The sequence below is a fragment of the Pogona vitticeps genome, chromosome 7 (assembly GCF_051106095.1).
Source record: "Pogona vitticeps strain Pit_001003342236 chromosome 7, PviZW2.1, whole genome shotgun sequence".
NCBI lineage: Eukaryota > Metazoa > Chordata > Lepidosauria > Squamata > Agamidae > Pogona > Pogona vitticeps.
This window is the reverse complement of record NC_135789.1, coordinates 19,168,409-19,191,005: the sequence shown is the minus strand read 5'-3', so window position 1 is coordinate 19,191,005 and position 22,597 is coordinate 19,168,409. Positions and strand designations below refer to the sequence as shown.

Here is a 22,597-nt window from a genome sequence, read left to right as displayed (position 1 = left end):
CTTAAAATCCATATTCACCAATGTGTGATGTGCTACTTTTATTATCCCTACCTCTATCATACAAGCTCTAAATAACTTTGCTACGGAATAATTTCTAATCCATATTCTCAAAGTTCTTCTTTCTCTTTTCACGGGTTCACCATTTTTAATACATTGACAGACTTGCAATGCCTTTAAATTAAGTACAGTGGAGGAAATTTGCTGAATTCAACCTTGAAACCTTTCCAGTAAAACCTCAGTTGTGATTTGAATGTGTCCCTGTATTTCTGAGTAAGCTGGTTGGATAGCTTAGTGATTTGGGTATCTGGTTGCAGAGCCAGAGGTAGGTGTTCAGTTCCCCACTGTGCTTCACAAAGCTAAGGTCAGCCTGTGTGGCCATCAGGAAACTGCACAGTCCCAGGAGCAGGGAATGGGGAATGATTTATGAGTATTCCCTACCTTAAAACCCCTGAAAAAAAGGGTTGCTTTAAGTGAGAATTGACTTGATGAACCATGTTTACTATTATTTTGGATAGTGGTTAGTACTAATCAACTGTCTCTTTGGGAAGTATCAATTCAGGCAAGTAGAGTTCATGCTGTTTTCACAATACAGCTAATTATTCAAATGTTGCCAGTAAAGCCTTTAGGAGACATATGCCTTTCAAGGGGTCAAAGACAAAGCAAACTCTTTCGTTTGACTTCCAGTTAGATTACACTCTGTGCTGCATTCTTAAGAAATCTTTTTTCCCCATTAGGTAACAAACACGATGGCCAGAATTATATAGAGCCATTTCTTCTGGCTCTCAAAACAGTTAAGTGTGCAGCTCGGAAGAAAAGCTTGCAAAAACCCCTGAGCTAGAGGAGAAACGGCTTAAACACCTGAAGTGTGGAGACTGCTTCAGACCAGTGCCGCTAGTTCAGTTTAAAGAACTCACCCCAGGGAGAAATCATAGAAAAACATGGAATGTGAAAAGAGTTTCAGTGGGGGAAGAAACCTGTGTTCATCTCGAAGAACTCACACTGAGGAAAAGCCATATAAATGCTTAGAATGTGGAAAGAATTTCAGTCAGAGAGTTCACCTTATTAGACATCAAAGAATTCACACAGGAGAGAAACCATATAAATGCATGGAATGTGGAAAAGGCTTCAATCAGAAGGAGAACCTGAATTCACATCAAAGAATTCACACAGAAGAGAAACCGTATAAATGCATGGAATGTGGATTGACATTCTGTCAGAGGAGCAGCCTGAATAAGCATCAAAGAAAGCACACAGAGGAGAAACCGTATAAATGCATGGTATGTGGAAAGAACTTCAGTCACAGCCATAGCCTTAGTTCTCATCAAAGAACTCACACTAGGGAGAAACCATATAAATGCATGGAATGTGGACTATGCTTCCGATTTAGCAGTAAGTTAAGTTCACATCAAAGAACTCACACTGGAGAGAAACCATATAAATGCATGGAATGTGGAAAGAATTTCAGTCAGAGAGTTCACCTTAACAGACATCAAAGAATTTACACAGGAGAGAAATCACATAAATGCATGGAATGTGGATTGACATTCTGTCTGAGGAGCAGCCTGAATTCACATCAACGAACTCACACAGGGGAGAAACCATATAAATGCATGGAATGTGGAAAGGGTTTCATTCAGAGCAGTCAGCTGAGTACCCATCAAAGAACTCACACAGGGGAGAAACCATATAAATGCATGGAATGTGGAAAGAGTTTCATTCAGAGCAGTCAGCTGAGTACCCATCAAAGAACTCACACAGGGGAGAAACCATATAAATGCATGGAATGTGGAAAGAGCTTCGCTCAGAGCAGTCAGCTGAGTACCCATCAAAGAACTCACACAGGGGAGAAACCATATAAATGCATGGATTGTGGGAAGAGCTTCACTCAGAGCAGTCAGCTGAGAACCCATCAAAGAACTCACACAGGGGAGAAACCATATAAATGCATGGAATGTGGAAAGAGCTTCAGTCACAGCTGTTCCCTGAGTTTACATCAAAGGACTCACACTGGGGAGAAACCATATAAATGCATGGAATGTGGATTGAACTTCTGTCAGATGAACACTCTGAATTTACATCAAAGAACTCACACTGGAGAGAAACCACATAAATGCATGCAATGTGGAAAGAACTTTAGTCAGAGAGTTCACCTTAGTATACATCAAAGAATTCACACTGGGGAGAAACCATATAAATGCATGCAATGTGGACAGAGCTTCACTCACAGCCGTAGCCTCAGTTCCCATCAAAGAACTCACTCAGGGGAGAAACCATATAAATGCATAGAATGTGGAAAGAACTTCAGGCACAGCTGTAGCCTCAGTTCCCATCAAAGAATTCACACAGGGGAGAAACCATATAAATGCATAGAATGTGGATTGAATTTCAGGTTTAATAGTAGCTTAAGTTTACATAAAAAAACTCACACTGGGGAGAAACCATATAAATGCATGGAATGTGGAAAGAGCTTCAGACAGAAAGTTAACCTGAGTTCCCATCAAAGAACTCACACTGGAGAGAAACCATATAAATGCTTGGAATGTGGAAGGAACTTCAGTTTGAGAGTTCACCTGAGTTCTCATCAAAGGACTCACACTGGAGAGAAACCATATAAATGCATGGAATGTGGAAAGAACTTCAGTCAGAAAGTTCACCTGAGTTCCCATCAAAGAACTCATACTGGAGAAAAACCATATAAATGCATGGAATGTGAACTGACATTCTGTCAGAGGAGCACCCTGAATTCACATCAAAGAACTCATACAGGGGAGAAACCATATAAATGCATGGAATGTGGAAAGAGCTTCAGTCAGAGCGGTGCCCTGAGTTCCCATCAAAGAACTCACACTGGAGAGAAACCATATAAATGCATGGAATGTGGGAAGTGCTTCAGTCAGAGCAATGACCTGCGTTCACATCAAAGAACTCACACAGAAGAAAAACATATAAATGCATGGAATGTGGAAAGAGCTTCACTGACGGCAAAGCCTTAAGGTAAAGTTAAAGGTTCTCATTGACAATTGTCCAGTTGTGCCTAACTCTAGGGGGCAGTGCTCATCCCAGTTTCCAAGCCATAGAGCCAACTTTTGTCCGTAGACAGTTTCTCTGGTCATATGTGTTTTTAAAAAAGGAGACTTCGAGACACTGAGATAAATAGTATATATTTTTTATCTAGTTCTCTTAGGGAAGGGTTAACAGAGATTCCTAAGAAAACAAAGTGCTAAAACAGTATTACAGAACATACCAAAAAAGTAAACAGAGTAAGCGACGGCAGTTCAGGTAACGCCGACAAACAGGCAAACACACAGTTTCTGCCTTGCTCCGTAACTCAGCACCATCAAAGAAGGATGTGAGAGAAGGTAGAGGAGACCTGTGCCTGAATTATAAGCCTAATTGGTTACAGGGAACAGATGAGGTCCATAGGTATTAACCCTTAGTGAAAAGCATATTCAGATTGACATATATCAACACCCCTTCTCAAGATGTAACATGAATGCAATTTTAGTTACATAATCAAGTACAGTGGACCCTTGACTTACAGACGGCTTGACTTACAGACTTTTTGAGTTACAGACTTCTCTGGCCGCAAAATTTAGGTTTGACTTGCAGACTGAGATTTGACTTACAGACCAGAAAAAAACCAAAATGGAACAAAAACGGCCTGTTACGGGATTAATCGGTTTTCAATGCACTGTAGGTCAATGGAGACTTGACTTGCAGACTTTTTGACTTGAGAACCGCCTTCCAATACGGATTTTCTCAAGTCAAGACCTCACTGTACATCAACCATGGTCAATTCTGGTGGTATTTACATTGAGCATATTTAACATTTCCCAAAGATATACAAATTTCTCTTTCATCAATGGTTTTGTCAAAATATCCGCCTCCATTTTGTTAGTAGGGCAATATTTGATATCAATAAGTCCCTTCTGGTATAAATCCTTCACAAGCTGACATTTTAGTCCTATTGCTCTGCTAGCTTTTGTACTTTGTGATTTACATATTGTAATACAGGCTTGATTATCCTCAAACATCGCTATGGGAATAGATTCATCAATCCCAAAATCCTGCAAGAGATCAATGATCCATTCCAACCCACTACATGCATTTGCTGCTGAGATACATTCTGCTTCTGCTGAAGATTGGGCCTCAATAGTTTGCTTTCTACTAGTCCAATCAATAAGATTATTTCATAATAAAACAGGTATCCACTGGTTGATTTATAGTTTGTTAATTCTCCCCAACTAGCATCCATATATCCAATTAATTTAGGTTTGTCACAAAGTAATGTCTTTAATTTTGAATCTTCTGTCCCTTTCAAAGATCTTGCCACTCTCTTTATGGCACTCCAATCATGATGGTTCGGTGAGCTCACTTTTCTGCTTAAAATACAGTTGCTGTAATATCAGGCCTCGTAAAGGTAAAGATTCCCCTTGACAATTTTTGTCCAGTCGTGTCCGACTCTAGGGGACGGCGCTCATCTCGCTCTTCAAGCCATAGAGCCAGCGTTTTGTCCGAAGACAATCTTTCCGTGGTCACATGGCCAGTGTGATTTATACACAGAACGCTGTTTACCTTCCCACCGAGGTGGTCCCTATTTATCTACTCGCATTTGCATGCTTTCGAACCGCTAGGTTGGCAGGAGCTGGGACAAGCGACGGGTGCTCATTCCGTTGCGTGGATTCGATCTTACGACTGCCGGATCTTCTGACCCTGCAGCACAGGCTTCTGCAGTTTAGCCCACAGCGCCACCACGTCCCTTATCAGGCCTCGTAGTTTTACTTAAATAAAGGATCTTGCCTATAGCGTCTTGATCTTCATTGTTAATTTTAAGTGGCTGTCCAACTTTAAATTTTAAATACAGTAGGCTGGTTCTAATGGAGTACTCACTGTTTTAGAGTTTTTCATTTCAACTGATTTTTCGTTTCTGGCTTAAAAGGAAATTTCCATCATTGAGTCTTTCAACTTCCATTCCAAGATACAGTAGTTTCTATGGACGGAAAAGAGCAGATACGGATTAAATGGTTTTCAATGCATTCCTATGGGAAATGCAGATTCAACATAAGAACTTTTCAACTTGAGAACCACCTTCCAATACGGATTAAGTTCTTAAGTAGAGACCCCACTGTAATGTTTTACTTCTCCTAGTTGTTTAATCTTTATTTCCTTTTTCAATTTATCAGCTATCTCTTTAATGTCCTCTTTATGTTGGCAGCATATTAATAAATCATCTATGTATTGGCACTGTCCATCCTTAAGTTTCATATATAGACAAGGATCAGCCTTCCCTTGCTTAAACCCTTGGCAGTGTAGGAGATTTGTAAATTTATCATACCAGCTTTTGGCTGATTGTTTAAGTCCATACACACTCTTGTTAAGTTTGCAAACAAAATTTTCTTGTCCCATTCTTGAAATCCTTCAGGTTGCTCCATATAGATTTATTCTGAAAGATCTCCATTAAGGAAAGCTGTTTTAACATCTAGATGTTCCACAAACATATTTCTTGAACTTGCTACACTGAAAAGTATCCTAAGTGTTGTATGGTTAATTACTGGTGCAAATGTTTCAAAATAGTCAACTCCATATTTCTAGGAAAAACCTTTTGCAACCAGACGTGCCTTATACCTATCCACACTGCCTTCTGGATTATATTTAATTTTATAAACACATTTACTCCCAGTAGCTGGTCTGTTAGGAGGTAGATTTGTGAGAGTCCAAACTTGTCTTTCCTATAGAGATTGATATTCTTCTTTCATGGCTTCTATCCATTTCTCTCTCTCTCTGAAATAGATAATTTAGTGATCTCATTCCAATTTTTTGGTTCCTTTATTATATGCAGGTTTTTACAGAATCCATGTCTTTCTGGAGGTTTGCTTTTATTAATCCTTTCTGATCGTCTTACAGAAGTTGTTTTTGTTTCCCTTGGTCCAGTTTCTGCTTCCCCTTCTGTTCTGGTAACACCTTTAGAAGATGGATCTACCAGTTGACCAGTGGTCTCTGCAGATAACCAATCGACCAATTCCTGTGAAACAGTCTCTATACTCTGTACATCAGTAGTTACTATGGATTCATTTATCTGTTGCTTTACAAGTTTTTCATCCACATACAGTGGTGCCTCGCTTTACGATTGCCCCGCATTACGACGAATCTGCTTTACGACGATCTTTTTGTGATCGCAAAACGATGGTCTAAATGGTGAAATTTCGCTTTGCGATGATCGGTTCCCTGCTTTGGGAACCGATTCTTTGCAAAACGATGATTTTTCAACAGCTGATCGGCGGTTTCAAAATGGCCGCCGGGTAAATAAAATGGCTCCCGCTGTGTTTAGGGACGGATTCCTCGCTATACAGTCAGTGAAAATGGCCACCGTACGGAGGATCTTCACTGGACGGTGAGTTTTAAGCCCATTGGAACGCATTGAAAGGTTTTCAGTGCATTTCAATGGGCTTTTTATTTTTGCTCTACGATGTTTTCGCTTAACAGTGATTTTCCTGGAATGGATTATCGCCGTTAAGCGAGGCACCACTGTATACAACATTAAAATATTTAATTTCAGAAGTCTCAGGGTTCCAAATTCTATACCCTTTCCCTCCAATAGGATATCCAGCAATAATTCCAAATTCAGCTCGAGGATCAAGATTTCCTCTCTTTTCTTTTGGGACATGTGTATATGCTTTAGCGCCAAAAACTTTTATATGCTTTAAACCAGGTCTTTTTCCAATCCATAATTCAAAAGGTGTTTTACAGTACCTGTTGCTCTGCCAGGGACTCTATTATGCAAATAAACTGCTATAACTACTGCTTCGGCCCACAAAGAAGTTGGTAATCCAGCTTGCATTAGCATAGATGTAGTCATCTCCTGCAATGTACGGTTCAGTTTTACAGAACATCCATTTTGTTGTGGGGAATAGGATATGGTTACTTTATGTTCTATACCTTCTTGTTCCAAAAATCTCCTGAAATTTGCATTACAATATTCTCCACCACCATTAGTACGTAATGCTAGGGGAACGTTGCCAAATCAATTTTTAATTGCAGCTATATAGCATTTGAACTTTTCAAGAGTCTCATCTTTACCTTTTAGTAGATATACATATGTATATTTACTTTTACATTCAGTGAAGGTAAGGAAATATCTATTTTTGCCTGCGGATAATGGCATGGGACCCACTAAATCTGAATAGACCTCTTCTAGAAACTCTTTATCCTGTATATTATTCTGTCCTGTATAAATGGGATCAGTTCCCTTTGCTTTTATACAAATTTCACATCTTTCTTTTGACTTATCACATTTAGAAGCATCAATTCCACATTGTGTCAATAATTTTTCAATACTTTGCATGTTTCTATGTGCCAATTTTACATGCCATGAGTAAAGACAAATTTTATGATCACAAGTATCTTGCCTAGTTTGACATACAGATCTTCCTTCATCTACTACAGTATTTAAATCACACTAACATCAATTATATAATGGAAACCATCTTTTTCATCAACCTTAAGTACTAGACCAGTTTTATCATTGATAACCTTTCCCGAGTCACCTTTAAGAATTACAGTATAACCACTTTTTACAATCATTTTCGTGCCAAGTAAATTATTTGAGGCTTCAGGGACAAAAGCAACATTTGTTAATTTAAGATTCACCACCTCATTTTTAGAAGTAAGAACCTTTAAAGGTACTGTTTCAGTTCCAAGCACATTTAAACTTCGCTGGTTTGCTTGTAATATCTTTGGTCTATTCTCTGTATCAAGTTGACTGAAGCTTTCTCGAAATCAGCAAATATGTATGAAACTGCCACTATCAAGAAGGAAATGTCTCTTATCATCCACACCTTGATAATCAGATATTTGGAACACTTGGTTATTATTATGAGCAATTTTTCCATCATTGGATCTTTGCTTGTAACTCATACTTGATCTACCTTGTGATGTTCTGAAATTTCCATGACTGCTAAAATGTCCTCGGACACTAGGGGCCGCTCTTTCAATACAAACACTTGCACCTCTGGATATTTGAGCTCCTGTGCCTTTAAATCTGCAATATTTGGCAATGTCTTCAACCTTTGAACATACTGTACGTAGTATCGCCTTTCTTTAGGATCAGGTCTTATTCTTAATATAAGCAGTTTTTCAGGCATGTTATCTATTGCCCTTTTAAGTCCAGAGTCTCTCAAATAGGCAATTGTATAATCCAAGTTCACTTTTGCAGTACACTCAAGCATGACTTTCCGATTTGCAAAAGATTGTAGTAAACTGAATAATATACAAGTATGGAACTCAGAATCAGATATTTCTACCCCTGCAACTTGAAGCTCTGAGACAAGTTTCAGCATTTCATCCAAATGCTCATCACTGCTAGTTCCTTCTTCCATTCTCATGCTATATAATCTTCAAAAATATTATATTCTTACTTACTTGATTTAATGGCTGACTTTCAGGTATATCTTGGTCTATAACATTTAAACAATCCTGTACTTGAAGGGAAACTTAATCTTGCATCCCACATTTGAAAATTGTTCTGGTTCAGCTTTGGGATTGCAAATATGCCACTGCTGTTACTTACACCATTGAGTGGATGTAGTAGCAGGAACTGTAGACATCTGGATGCTAATAAATGTTGTCTTCTAATAAGGCAAAAGTTAAATTCTCTTCTCCTCTCGACAACTTATCTCTCAATTTACTGAAGGTTATTTGACTGCGTATTAAAATTGCTGTTACTTTTAAAATGTTTTGCAGTCTCTTATCAAAATTTACTCCCTTTAGTGAGAGGCAAAAAACAACGCATTCTCCAATTGAAAAATGAAAAAAATGTTTGCAAAAGGCACTCTGTTCAATTATCTAAACTTCAAATGAAAAAAGTACAAAAGTTCAAAAAGCACGGCAACAGGTTTCAGTGTATCAAAAAGCAGCTTATCAAAAATGCAACCGTTGGAACCACCCTCTGCTACCAAATGTGTTGGGAAAAAGGAGGCTTTGAGACACTGAGATAAATAGTACATATACAGTGGTGCCTCGCGTTACGATTGCCCCACATTACGACGAATCCGCTTTACAACTATCTTTTTGCGATCGCAATGGTCTAAATGGGGGAATTTCGCTTTGCGATGATCGGTTCCCTGCTTCGGAAACCGATTCTTCGCAAAACGATGTTTTCCTAACAGCTGATCGGCAGTTTCAAAATGGCCACCGGGTAATTAAAATGGCTCCCCGCTATGTTTAGGGACGGATTCCTCGCTGTACAGGCAGCGAAAATGGCCGCCGTATGGAGGATCTTCAATGGACGGTGAGTCTTTACCTCATTGGAAAGCATTGAATGGGTTTCAGTGTGTTTCAGTGGGGTTTTTATTTTGCTTTACAATGTTTTCGCTTAACGGCGATTTTCCTGGAACGGATTATCGTCGTTAAGCGAGGCACCACTGTATTTTATCTAGTTCTGTTAGGGAACGGTAAATGGGGGTTCCTAAGAAAACAAAGTGCTAAAACTCTATTACATAACATACCAAAAGAGTAAACAGAGTAAGTGATTGCAGTTCGGGTAATACCGAGAAACAGGCAAACACACACAGCTTCTGCTTCGCTCCGTAACTCAGCACCATTGAGGGTGTGAGAGACGGTAGAGGAGACAAGGCTTTACAGTGGAGTCTCTACTTAAGAACTTAATCCGTATTGGAAGGTGGTTCTCAAGTGGAAAAGTTCTTATGTAGAATCTGCATTTCCCATAGGAATGCATTGAAAACCATTTAATCCGTATCTGCTCTTTTCCGTCCCTAGAAACTAATGGGAAGCTGCTATTCCACCTTCGACCACTAGAGGGGGATATTTTTTTTCTTAGGTCAAGAAAGGTTCAGGAACATGTTTTAAAGCTTGTTGTGCTGATTTCTTCAGCACAAAGACACACTGGCAGGAGTCTGGAAGTCACACCTTGACCCAGGCTTTGCAAGCCAGAATGCCTGACCCACACAATTCTTCTGCAAAACACAGGCAGAACTCTTGAAGTCACACCTTAGCCCTTTCTTTGCAAGCCAGAATGCCTGACCCACACAATTCTTCAGCACAAAGACACACAGCTCTTTTCCGACCAAACTAAACCAACCCAAAGGGAGGGAGGGAGGGAGGGAGGGAACAATGTGGAAAAGAGGCAGGAAGGAAGGAAGGAAGAAAGAAAAGGTCACCACTGGGGCACACAGACCCCTCAGACAAATGTTTGTGCTTTGAAGCACAAAATGGTCATCATTGGGGCACACAGACCCCTCAGACAAAGAGGGGGGAGTTTGGAGGCTAAAACACATTTCAATTAAACCATTTTAATAACATTTTTAAAACAAAGCAACTTTTCACCAAAACAAACAAACAAACAACCCACCCACCAACCAACTTATCTTTCGTTGTCTTCTTTCTGGAGGACATCACTGTGAGGTCCCCTCCTCTGGGTCATCTTCTGCAGGGGGTTCCTTTCGCTGTCTTTTTCCTGCAGGCTGCATTCTAGTGAAAAATCGGTCCAATGTGGTCTGTTTTTTCCTTTGGTGAAGGATCTTTCTGAAGTGGCTGACCACATTGTCGTTCACCATGTCCATAAGTCTTCCTGTGACAGTCCTGTTTGGGTGGTGCCTCTCGAAGAATTCCTGGCACTTGGTCCACATCTGGCAGACGGATTTGATCTCCTCGCTGCTTACCTGAACTTCCTCTTCCTCTGTGGAATGCTCCTCCACAAGAGCCTTGTGCTGCTTGGCTTGCAGTTCTGCCAGTTCTTCTGTTGTCAGCTCCTCTTCATGTTCTTCCACAAGCTCCTCTACGTCGTCCTCGTCAACTTCCAGACCAATGCCTTCACCCATGGTGACGATGTCCCTCACCAGCTGTGAATCAGTCCCCTCCGTGGCACTGTCTGCGAAGCATTCTGGCCAGATTTTCTTCCAGGCGGAGTTCAAGGTCCTGGCTGTGACATCCTGCCAGGCCTTGTCGATGAGTCTGATGCTGTGGAGGATATTGAAATGTGTCTTCCAGAATTCTTTCAGAGTCAGGGACGTCTCCTCGATGATGTTGAAGCACCTGTTGAAGAGTGCCTTTGTGTACAGCTTCCTGATTTATTTATTTATTTATTTATTTACAATATTTTTTAGCCGCACCATTGCCAGTGGCTTCTGATGTTGCTGATCACTTGCTGGTCCATGGGCTGCAGAAGAGGTGTTGTGTTGGGGGGGAGGAACTTGACCTTGATGAAATCCTCATCAGTCTCCTCCACCAAGGATGGGGGGTGTGCCGGGGCGTTGTCCATCAGCAGAAGGCACCTCTCAGGAAGCTGGTGGTCTGAAAGATATCTTCTGACAGTCGGTGCAAACTCCTCATAGAGCCACTCCAGAAACAGCTGCCTTGTCATCCAAGCTCTTGCATTCGCCCTCCACATGACAGGCAGTCTGGCCTTGTTGACTTTCTCTCTCTGGAATGGTCGAGGAATCTGGGAGTGGTAGATCAGCAGAGGCTTGATCTTCAGATCTCCGCTGGCATTGGCGCAGAACAAAAGGGTCAGCCTGTCCTTCATTGGTTTGTGGCCCGGCAGTTTCTCTTCCTCCTGGGTGATGTAGGTTCTCCTGGGCATCTTCTTCCAGAACAACCCTGTCTCATCACAATTGAAGACTTGCTGGGGGAGGTAGTCTTCTTCCTTGAGGAATTCAGCAAACTCCACCTTGAAGGCTTCTGCAGCTGCATGGTCAGAACTTGCAGCCTCCCCATGTCTTGTCACACAATGGATGCCACTTCGCTTCTGGAATTTTTGAAACCACCCCTTCCTGGCCTTGAATTCTTCTTGCGCTGCACTTCCGGAGGGGTTTCCTTCCAACAAGTCGCTGCGCAGCTTCTTCGCTTTTTCGCAGATCATGGCTTCACTGATGGTGTCCCCTTTCAGTTGCTTCTCGTTGATCCACACCAGCAAAAGTTTCTCCACATTGTCCATCAGGGGTAGCCTGTTCTTTGTTATGATGGTGACTCCTTTTGCCACATCAATGTTTTTCAGAACATTTTTCCTTTTCAGGATGGTTCCAATCGTTGACTTTGCCATCTTGTACTCAGTGGCCAGATCACTCAAACACATGCCTTCATCATGCTTTTTGATGATTTCTTTCTTGGTCTCAATGGAGATGAGCTTCTTTTTGGGCTTGCTCTGTTCTTTCTTTGGAGCCATGACTATGGTTCAGCTCACCACAGTGCACGAACCCTGCATCAGCAAACCAACACATTCCATGATTTAAAGAAAAAAAGAATGGAGTCTTAACTGCATTTTAAAGCCTCCCTCCCTGCCAGGCTGCCCGTTTTGGCAAGTATCCAGCATAGCAAGCATCAGGAGCCCATTTTTCCATTTCCATTCAAAGGGGGAAAACATGCATGCACCATGGGTAGAAAATGTTCAGATTCTAAGGAAACAATTCATTTTTGGAGTTCATTCTACACTCTCACCCCACAATTCCTTCTCCCAACCACCACGTTTTCCCAGATCGAACCAGCAAACCGCAGCAAGCAAACAATTCCTTCTCCCAACCCCCACGTTTTCCCAGATCGAACCATCAAACCGCAGCAAGCAAACAATTCCTTCTCCCAACCACCACGTTTTCCCAGAACACTCACCCCACGTTTTCCCAGATGTACAGTACAGTAATCAGCAAAGCGGAGAAAAGGAAACAATTTTCTCTTCCCTGGCCAACAGACGAATGGAAGCAGTTTGAATCTGTTGCTTTCCCCGCCTCTCCCGCTTTGTTTTTTTGCCCTTATTTGGTCGTAGGCATGATCCTAGGCACCTCCCGCTTTGTTTTTTTGCCCTTATTTGGTCGTAGGCATGATCCTAGGCACCTCCCGCTTTGTTTTTTTGCCCTTATTTGGTCGTAGGCATGATCCTAGGCACCTCCCGCTTTGTTTTTTTGCCCTTATTTGGTCGTAGGCACTTCCCTGGCCAATGTTTTTTTTTCCCCTGTTCCTTTCGTAAGTGGATTCTCCTTTCGTAAGTGGAAATGGATTTTTGCAGACGGAGAAGGACGTAACTGGAAAAGTACGTAAGTAGAACCTTTCGCAAGTAGAGACCCCACTGTATAAGCCTAATTGGTTACATATGAGGTCCATAGGTATTAACCCTTAGTGAGAAGCATGTTACAGATTGACATACCAACAACATGCCGAGCGTGACTAGACATAGAACGCTATTACCTTCCCACCATAGTAATACCTATATATCTACTTGCATTTACATGCTTTCAAACTGATAGGTTGGCAGAAGCTGGGACAAGCGATGGGAGCTCAATCCATTGTGTGGATTCGAACCGCTGATCTTTCAACCTTGCAATGCAGAGGCTCTGCGGTTTAACCATATACCATATTTTTCTGTGTATGATCCCCCAATGTATAAAACGAGCCCATAATTTTGACCCTTGATGGAGGCAGAGGAGCAGTTAATGGGCAACTGCTTCTCCGCCTCCATTTCCTACCGCTGCTGTTGTCTCCGCTGCCCACCCATCATGTCCTCCTGTGTGACTGGTGGGGCTCACCTCCAGCTCATGTCACCGCCTTGTCCCCTGCCCTAAGGAGACTCTCGCTGAAGGAAGTGATCCGGCAGTGGCGTCAGCAACAAGAGGCACCCAAGCATGTTCCTTCACCTCCGCCTCCTGCTGCCTCCGCCACTGGAGGGGACAAGGTGGCGACGTGAGCTGAGCCCCGTCTGTCCCAGTGGAGGAGGTGATCGGGGAGGCAGCAGCAAGAGGTGCCTGAGCATGTGTGACTGCTCCTTCGCCTTCGCCTGCTGCTGCTGCCTCAGCAACCACAGGGGACAAGCCGTGAGCTCGGGAAGAGGCAATTGGGTAGCAGCTGCAAGAGGCGCTCAAGCGCGCATGTGACTGCCTCCTTCCATGGATTAAATGACCCTCAATTTTTCCTCTAATTATTGTAGGAAAAGGTATCATTTTATACACGGAAAAATACAATAACTGTATGGAATGTAGAAAAAGCTTCAGTGATGGCAAAGCCCTTAGTTCACATCATAGAACTCACACTGGTGAAAAGCTTAAACGTTAAAGGGGTAACTGTTTTATTCCAATTTATAAAATAATTGTGTGCTGTCATGCCTATGCTGGCTTATGACAACCCTTTTCAAGGTTCTCCAGGTAGAAAGTAACTCATAAATGTTTTCTCCTTCCTTTCTTGGCAGTTCTTGAGACTGTGCAGCCTCCTTGAGGCCACAATGGCTGGATCTACAGTGGTACCTCGACTTGCGAACGTCTCTACTTATGAACATTTTGAGTTACGAACAGCTCCATTTGCAAAATTTTGCTTCGACTTGCAAACGGAGCTTCGACTTGCGAATGAAAAATACACAGAGCCATCCGGCCATCTAGGAATGATACAGATGTTTAAATAGATGGAAATTTACATGTGACATTCAGTTAAGGGGGAAAAGCTTTTTCCCTCAAAGTAATAGCCAGCATTGTAGAGACTCTTCATACGTTTGTGAGGTTCGGGCTAACATTTTGTGGAACTATGCTGTCATGTCCCCTTATGCCTTTCAGGAGAAGCCCTCTTAATCTAGATAGATAAAATTAAAGCTAAGGTATATAAAATGCATATGAAGCTCTATTTTACTTATTTACACTATTATTACTTATATAGTAGGGCTACAAGCTTATGTGCTTGGAGTTATTGTCGTTAAAATTTACTGAAATCTCTGTACTCTGTGTCGTTTAAATTGACACAAGCTTATATTCACAGCAGGAGTTAGCGCCCACGCAGTCCATAGGTTTTCCTCTGAACTACACAATTTGGTTATTGAACAAACCACACAACGAATTCCACAACAGCCACACAACAGAATGTGAGACGGTGCCAATGGAACGGCTTCTTGAATATGACTTTGTCCTCAGGGCCAATTTCACAGCATCTGGCACAACTCTGAAGCTACGCTGGCTGAGCTACACAACAGGATTTTGTGGCAAGGGAAGAATCCCATACCTCAACAATCCCATACCTCAACAATATGGTCTAGAGGGGCGGGGTAAAAAGCAAATAAATAAATAAAATAAAATAAAATAAATAAATAAACAATTAGTAATAGGTAAGATCAGTACTGGAGTTTAAGACACATAAAAGGTTGAATCAGATGGATCTCAACCTTATCAGTTGCTTCGAGACCTGATTGGAAGTGAACTGAACTGATATACTTGTGACTCCTCCTCGTGGTGCATGGGATAAAATGCTGGACAGCAGCCAAGACTCTGCTGAGGACCTGTGTTTGACAACCGTGGATTCAGGTAGCTGGATCAAGAATGACTCAGCCTTCCGTCCTTCTGAGGTTGGTAAAGTAAGTCCCCAGGTTGCTGGGGAAGTGGCCGATGTGTGCCTTGCGTCATTTACTTGCAAACTGTCCAGAGGTTGGTAGGAAGTACTGGAAGTGATTAAGGTTTTGGAGACTGGGAGTCAAGGCAAAGGCAGGGAAGCAATAGATCGGGAGAGGAAGAAGTGACCTTAACCAACATGGGGGAATAAGTCCAAGAAACACCTGCCCCAGAGACCATTGTCGCTAATTCAATTGGGGCCTGGAACTGGTCCATCACTGCCATCCTAAAGACTGCAGACTTTGAGGTGTGTAATTTTGGCAAAACTTTCTCTCCTGCTTACTTGCTTTTACTTACTAAATAGGGAAATGTTTCATTGAATAAAAATTAATAGAAATCAACATGAAACAGCAATATTGCCTTCTGCTCTGTGAACTGTATGAACCTACATGAACTCATGGGAGGGGTGAGTCTCTGCTTGAAAGGCAGGATCCTGGGATCTGTGCAAACTGGAGAAAGACGTGGTTGAGAGGTTAACCTCTTGAGCATTCGGAAGCTTGGTAGAAAATGTTTTGAGGACATGGCCTTGTTTCAACTCAGAGAAGACACAGAGATTTTGTAGTTCATTTAGAAGAGAAGAGGATCTTTGTCAGGAGGGGTAAGGATGATGTCATATGCTATGACTATACTGAGATACTCCAGGCCTGAGACAGCTCAGACCCTCCCCCCAAGGATGTCTGTCTCACCAGTCCAACTGCCTAAGCCCCAAGAGGGAGAGGTCTCTCCCCACTCCCCTGCTTCTCCCTCTAACCGTTGGCCTCTGCAAGAGGGAAAAACTGGGTGGGAGGGCTGGGTCCACATAAGGAGAGGTCGGACAGCAGCCACAGCCTAGGCTAGGCAGGCTTCAGGCTCTGCATCAGAAACAGGATGGAAGACAAGGTGGAAGGAGTTTCTGTTGCTCACCTAGGTGCCAGGGGTCTCCCTGAACTTACCATTGACTTGACTCCCAGCCCTCACTTCCTGGTCTCACCCGGAGAGCCTCTGCAGGACAGGGCAACATACCTCCATGACCTTCTGCCCAGTCTCTTTCCTTCAGCCCTGTGCCTTCATCCTCCCCTCCTGCTGCCATTGTCAGGAACTCCCGAGCATCTTCCTGGGCTTCCTCGGAGTTTTTCTCCTCCTCCCAGCTCTCTCCTATTTCTCATCTTGCTGAGGCCGCAGCGGTGCTTCTGGCCATGTGATGGGTGTCTTCTCTGTTCCAGGGCCCCGGTGTACAGCAGGCAGATCCCATTCCCCCCCTGACCTGCCGAGGGGGCCTGGCCACTCTGGCTCTTAACCTTGAAAAGGTAGCAGGCATGGTTGGTGAGGCTGAAGCCAGAAGCCCTGACTCAGAAAATATCACTTCAACACATAGCAGAGCAATGACCGCCCTACAAAAGTCAAATGCAGAACCGATGGCTAAAACAGATCAGCTGGAAGGCATCAGATGTCGACTGAATTTGAGAAGCCTTGGTGTTCTAGTTAAGAGTGAGCAAGATCAATCAATTACGTTTTGGGAAGGCCTTTTACGAACTGCGTTAGAACTACCGGGTGATGACAAGGTTGTTATAAGGAGGGCTCATTGTGTGTCTCCTCCTCATTCAGAAGCAATTTGTAGACCTCCTCTGTTTATTGTGAGACTTCTGAGTTTTTCTGTTGCCACAAACATGCCAGGGAGAAGGGTCAGCTATTTGGAGGACCAAAACAGCAGCAGATTCTGTTATTTCCTGTGGTTTGGCAACGAAAGGCATTCACAACAGCACATAAGCTGACATATGAAAATTCCATTTCACACTATGTGACGACATTAGGAAGGCCCTAGGGATGGTATGTGATGTGATGTGTGTGTGTGTGTGTGTGTGTGTGTGTGTGTGTGTTTGTATTCCATCTGGCTCCCTGTTGATTTGTTTCATAAGCCTGAGGACACAGAAAAGTGTATTCTTTCAATGAGCTAACAGTCAGTTATTGTGCCAATGGAATCAGGGCCTTCAGTTCTTTATAAGGAGAAAAGCAGGATAATTTTTTTTATAAATAAAGTTCAAAACTGAAATGAGATTAAAAGTGCTATAAAGTCATCCCTTCCGTCTTTTCCGATTCACTGGAACAATTATGTTGTTTTTGTCTTAGCTATTGCATTTCTTTTTCATTTTGATTTCTTTTTTTATTTTTCCCCTCTTTGCCTTTAAAATGTAGTACAGTAGGTTCTACCATTAAAGGAATACTAAATGTTATGTTTCTTGATTGAATTACTTACCAGCTACTGATAATCTACTATGAAATTAGGGCAAGTCATTTTTGAAGAAACAGTGTTTCTGATGGAATGTTAAGGGACGGTGTGACCCTGGAGAAAGGAAAGTTTTCTAAACTAAAATAAATAAATAAAAGAAATATGTTCCTACTTCAAGAAAGACAACATGTCAAAGATGACTGTAGCGTTCCCCATTTCTTAAGTCTGTGGTTCATGTTGTATGTAATGGTTCGTGTTTGTTATGTAAGGTGTTCATGCATATTCATGTTGCTGAGAGGCGGAGCCGAGGGAGATGCTATAAGAGGCGGAGTCAACAAGGGTGAACACCACAATTGGTGTCCAGTGGCAGGATATGAAGGAATCCATTGAAGCCTGAGTTTGAACTCAAAGAATTCCAGACTAGCCTGAATTTAAAAATAATTTTTCTTGAGTCAAGGGTACCTTTTAGACGGAGGTCTTTGGCAAAGAAGTTTGGCACCTCACTAGAGCTTTTGGGAAAAGCTTAGTGGTGGAGGCTTCTGAACCCAGAACTGGGGGGGGGGGTCTAAGTTAGGGAACGACTCTGAAAGTTCTTGTGTTTTACCTCAGGATCTGAGGACCAGTCAGCTAGCTTAAGGCCCAAGGCTCTTAGAGAGTGCTTGTGAAAAAGCAGAAGCCAAGGGTCAGAGCAGATCTGAGGGAAGAAAGGAGAAAGCCTTCGCTTGAAATAGAATTATTTTAGTGACTGGAAGTAGGAGAAGAAAGACAGGTCCTTTAAAATTCAGTAAACACTCTATATTAATCATTCCATAAGTAAATTTGCCACACAAATGTACTAAAAGGGGGAGGTATTACTTCAAGAAATGGATGGAAACAGTGACCCTTTATCTGAAATAGAACAACAACAAGAGGAATTTGATGAGGGTGTCTCAGGGGAACAAAAGGAATTAAGCCCTCAGGAGTTTGAAAAATAGAAGCTGGAACAGGAATTCAAAGCTAAAGCCAGGGAATTAGAATTTAAAGAACTACACCTCAGAGCTGAGCAAGAGGCCAGGCAGACGGCAGCTGAGCAAGAGGCCAGACAAATGGCAGCTGAGCTAGAGGCTAGAGAAAAAGCTGAGGCTAGACAAATGGAATTAAGAGAAAAAGAGATGGATTTTCAATTACAGATGAGACAGTTAGAAATTTCTGCTCCAAACAATAACCTTAACAATAACAACAGTGTTGGAGGGGGAATTCTCTCAAAAATTAATCTTTAGAAGTTTCCCCAATATAAAAGAGGGGACTGTCCCGAATCTTTTCTCATTGCCTTTGAGCGTGCCTGCTGGGACTTTGAAATTCGAGATGAGGAAAGGATGGTTGTTTTGAAGGCTCAAATTAGTGGGGACCTCACTGAGTTGTATTCCCAGATACCCCTCGAGAAGGCAAAAGGTTTTGAGGTGTATAAAAAGATGGTTTATCCACGTTTTTGTATTAACGCTGAACACTTGAGGCGAAAATTTCGCTCTCTTACTAAAAAGCAGGAGGAATCTTGTTCACAGTTGGAAGCTAAATTGCTGCAATGTCTCGAGAAGTGGATGAAAAGGGAGAATATCACTATCCTAGAACAAATGAAGAATCTAATTTGGTTAGAACAATTTTACTCCATATTACCTGGGAAATTGCAATATTTAGTTAGGGACAAAAATCCTAAAGATCTACTAGAAGTGGGTGAACAGGCAGATTTTATTAATGAGTACAGGAACCCATGATTCTCAGAGTTAAAAATTAACAGACCAAACTGAGCCAACAATAAGAAACCCTTTAATGAAAATTACCTCAGCAAAACATCAGAAAGAGAAGGCCAGTCTTTCCCATAAACTGCCAAGACCTAGCCTACCAAGGTAAATAAACCCTGAGTCAAAGTTCAACAAATCTCCTCAGAATGAGAGAAAGAACTATGTTTTAACTGTGGCCAGCCAGGTCATTTACAATTCCAGTGTGGGCGGAATAATCCTAATACAGGGAAGAATGATAATCAAACCAAAAAGGTTTACTGTTTAAAACAAGTTGAATTCTCTGAGGGAAGCAGTAAACATTGTCTTGTTTCCATGGCAACCGCAGCTTACACTGATCTTTTTGTTTTGTTTTGTTTTGTTTTTATTTTCACAAAAAAAGAAGAAAAACATGGGGAAAAGAAAAAAGAAAAAACTAATTAATCCCTCAAATTAAACTAACCCCTCCCCTCTTTGGAGTCAGAGACTCCAGCCACATTAACCCTTCTGCTCCCCCAATTTAAGAAAATGTACATATACTTATTAGAATATGACTTAGAGCAGTGGTCCCCAACCTTGGGCCTCCAGATGTTCTTGGACTACAAGGCCCAGAAGCCTTCACCACCATCTCTGCTGGCCAGGATTTCTGGGAGTTGAAGTCCAAGAACATCTGGAGGCCCAATGTTGGGGACCACTGACTTAGAGGATGAGAGGGTGAAAGAGACAATGGTAAAATGGGCAAAAAAATTTGGATACAATATGGATCTTGATGATTGGACTAAGATGTGGAAAGAAAGCTATAAGATGTTTAAACCAGTAAATCTTAGAGAAAATATCCTCAAAATGTTCTACAGATAGCATGACATACCTGTAAGACTAGCAAAATGTCAGAGGGTAACAGCAATATATGTTGGAAGTGTAAAAAAATGCAGGAACTTATTATCATATGTGGTGGACGTGCGAAAAGGTCAAAAATTATTGGACACAGGTATGGGAATTAGTGAAAGAAATTACTGAGCAGAAATTAGATATAAAACCTGAAATGACATTATTGAATGTCATATCAGGAATTAATGATATTAAATTGAAGCTTTGTCTCATGTATGTACTCACAGCAGCCAGATTACTCTGGGCCCAAAAATGGAAAACCGAAGAGGTTCCGACAATAGAAGAGTTGTTAAAGAAGCTATGGGATATAGCAGAACTGGATACTCTATCAGAAGCACTATGGGAACAACCAAGAGACTATGTAAAACAAAGCTGGGAACTAATATACAGTGGTGCCTCGCATAACGATGTTAATTGGTTCCATTAAAAACATCGTTATGTGAAAACATCGTTAAGCGAAACACCATTTCCCATAGGAATGCATTGAAAACCGGTTAATCCGTTCCAATAGGAGCCTATTCAATACATTTCAATGGTGAAAAAAATCACCAAAAATTCAAGAAGACTCAGAACGACGCCAAATTACTTTAACGAAGGTTTTATTAGGTGCACTAACAATTCCAAGCATTTTAACCATTTTTAAACATTTTAGAATATTTTTAAAATAGCGAAAACAGGGCTATCAAAAAAAAACGTTAAGCTAAACAGGGGACCTAAAACTGTCATTGTTAAGTGAAGCAAGGTCCCAAACACCGTTATGCGAAAATCCCCCATAGGAAACATCGTTAGGTGAGGCGGCAAAATTTCCAGCAAAGGCCATCGTTATGTGAATTCATTGTTGAGCGAGGCACTCGTTAAGCGAGGCACCACTGTACTCTTGGGCCCAGAAGAGTACAGGAGTGTAGGGCAAAGTTTATGATACAGTGGTGCCCGGCATAGTGACATTAATCCATTCCGGATTAATCGTCGCTATATGGAAACATCGCAATGTGGGACGGAAAACCCCATAGAAACGCATTAAACTTTGTTTAATGCGTTTCTGTGGGGTGAAAACTCACCGCTATGCGAGGTTTCCTCCATAGGGCCGCCATTTTCGCCGCCTCGGTAAGCGAGGACACCGCCGGTGGCCATTTGAGAACCGCCAATTAGATGTGTGAAAATGGGGCCTTTGGGAGGAAAAGCCCCCATTTTCACACAGCTGGCCAGCTGGAGCGCTTCGGAATGACGGTGGGGGAACCCTTCCCCTACGGCTGCTCCGAAGGGCCTGCCGGCCAGCGGCTCCAACCAGTGGTAGCGGCGGCAGGGTGTGGGGGGGTCCGGACCCCCCCACCCTGCCTCTGCCACCGGGAGCTGCCCCGCGCCCGCCTATCCCAGCCATGCTCGGACTCCCAGGAGTCCGAGCATGGCTGGGAAACCGGGCGCGGGGCGGCTCCAAGCGGCGGCGGCGGCAGGGTGGGTGGGTGTCCGGACGGCTTCCAGTGCTTTGCCTGGAAGCCAACTGGATCCACCGTACCCTGCCCCCGCCGCCCCACGCCGCCTATCCCAGCCATGCTCCCATAGCCCAATTTCCCCCCAGCTGAGCAGCGGGAGCTTCGAAGCCCCACTGCTCAGCTGGGGGAAAATGTGGGCGGTGGCCTCTGAAGGACCCCGAACCCACCGCCGACTGCTGACATTTGCCTTCGAAGCTCTCAAAGGGCCCCCCTCCGACATTGGAGAAAGCCCTTTGAGAGCTCAGAAGGCTCTCAGCAGCAGCGGGGGCAGGGTAGGGTGGATCCGGATGGCTTCCAGGCAAAGTACTGGAAGCCATCCGGAACCCCCCCTGCTGCCGCCGTCGCTTGAAGCCGCTTGAAGCATGGCTGGGATAGGCGGCGCGGGGCGGCTTCAAGTGGCGGTGGCGGCAGGGTGGGGGGGTCCGGACGGCTTCCAGTGCTTTGCCTGGAAGCCATCCAGATCCACCCTACCCTGCCCCCGCCTCTGCTGAGAGCCTTCCAAGCTCTCAAAGGGCTTTCTCCAATGTCGGAGGGGGGCCCTTTGAGAGCTCCGAAGGCAAATGTTGGCAGCCAGCGGTGGCTTCGGGGTCCTTCCAAGGCTGCCGCCCACCGCCGACATTTTCCCCCAGCTGAGCGGTGGGGCTTTGAAGCTCCTGCCGCTCAGCTGAGGGAAAATTGGGCTATGGGAGCATGGCTGGGATAGGCGGCGCGGGGCGGTGGGAGCTGGGTAGGGGAGTCCAGAAGCTGTCCGGATCCCCCTGCTGCCGCTGCCGCCGCTTGAAGCCACCCCGCGCCGCCTATCCAAGAGTCCGAGCATGGCTGGGATAGGCGGCATGGGGCGGTGGGGGCTGGGTAGGGGGGTCCAGAAGGCTTCCAGGAAAAGCACTGGAAGCC

The 22,597-nt window shown here is 43.3% G+C and overlaps 1 protein-coding gene across 8 annotated transcripts in view; it reads left to right on the top strand.

Annotated features, from left to right (window-relative positions):
- LOC110079230 (uncharacterized) overlaps positions 1-17,575 on the top strand; it is a 92,368-nt gene extending 74,793 nt beyond the window's left edge. For 7 of the 8 annotated variants that reach the window (XM_072984760.2, XM_078378902.1, XM_072984762.2 and 4 more), the window contains 2 exons: positions 735-2,994; positions 14,186-17,575. In XM_072984760.2, the coding sequence (XP_072840861.2) occupies positions 939-2,993 (2,055 nt within the window). In that variant the 5' untranslated portion in view covers positions 735-938 and the 3' untranslated portion in view covers position 2,994; positions 14,186-17,575. Of the gene's footprint in view, positions 1-734; positions 2,995-9,223; positions 9,287-14,185 lie in introns of all 8 variants that reach the window. The other variant, XM_072984767.2, reaches the window with a different exon arrangement.
- Positions 17,576-22,597: the final 5,022 nt, after the last annotated feature.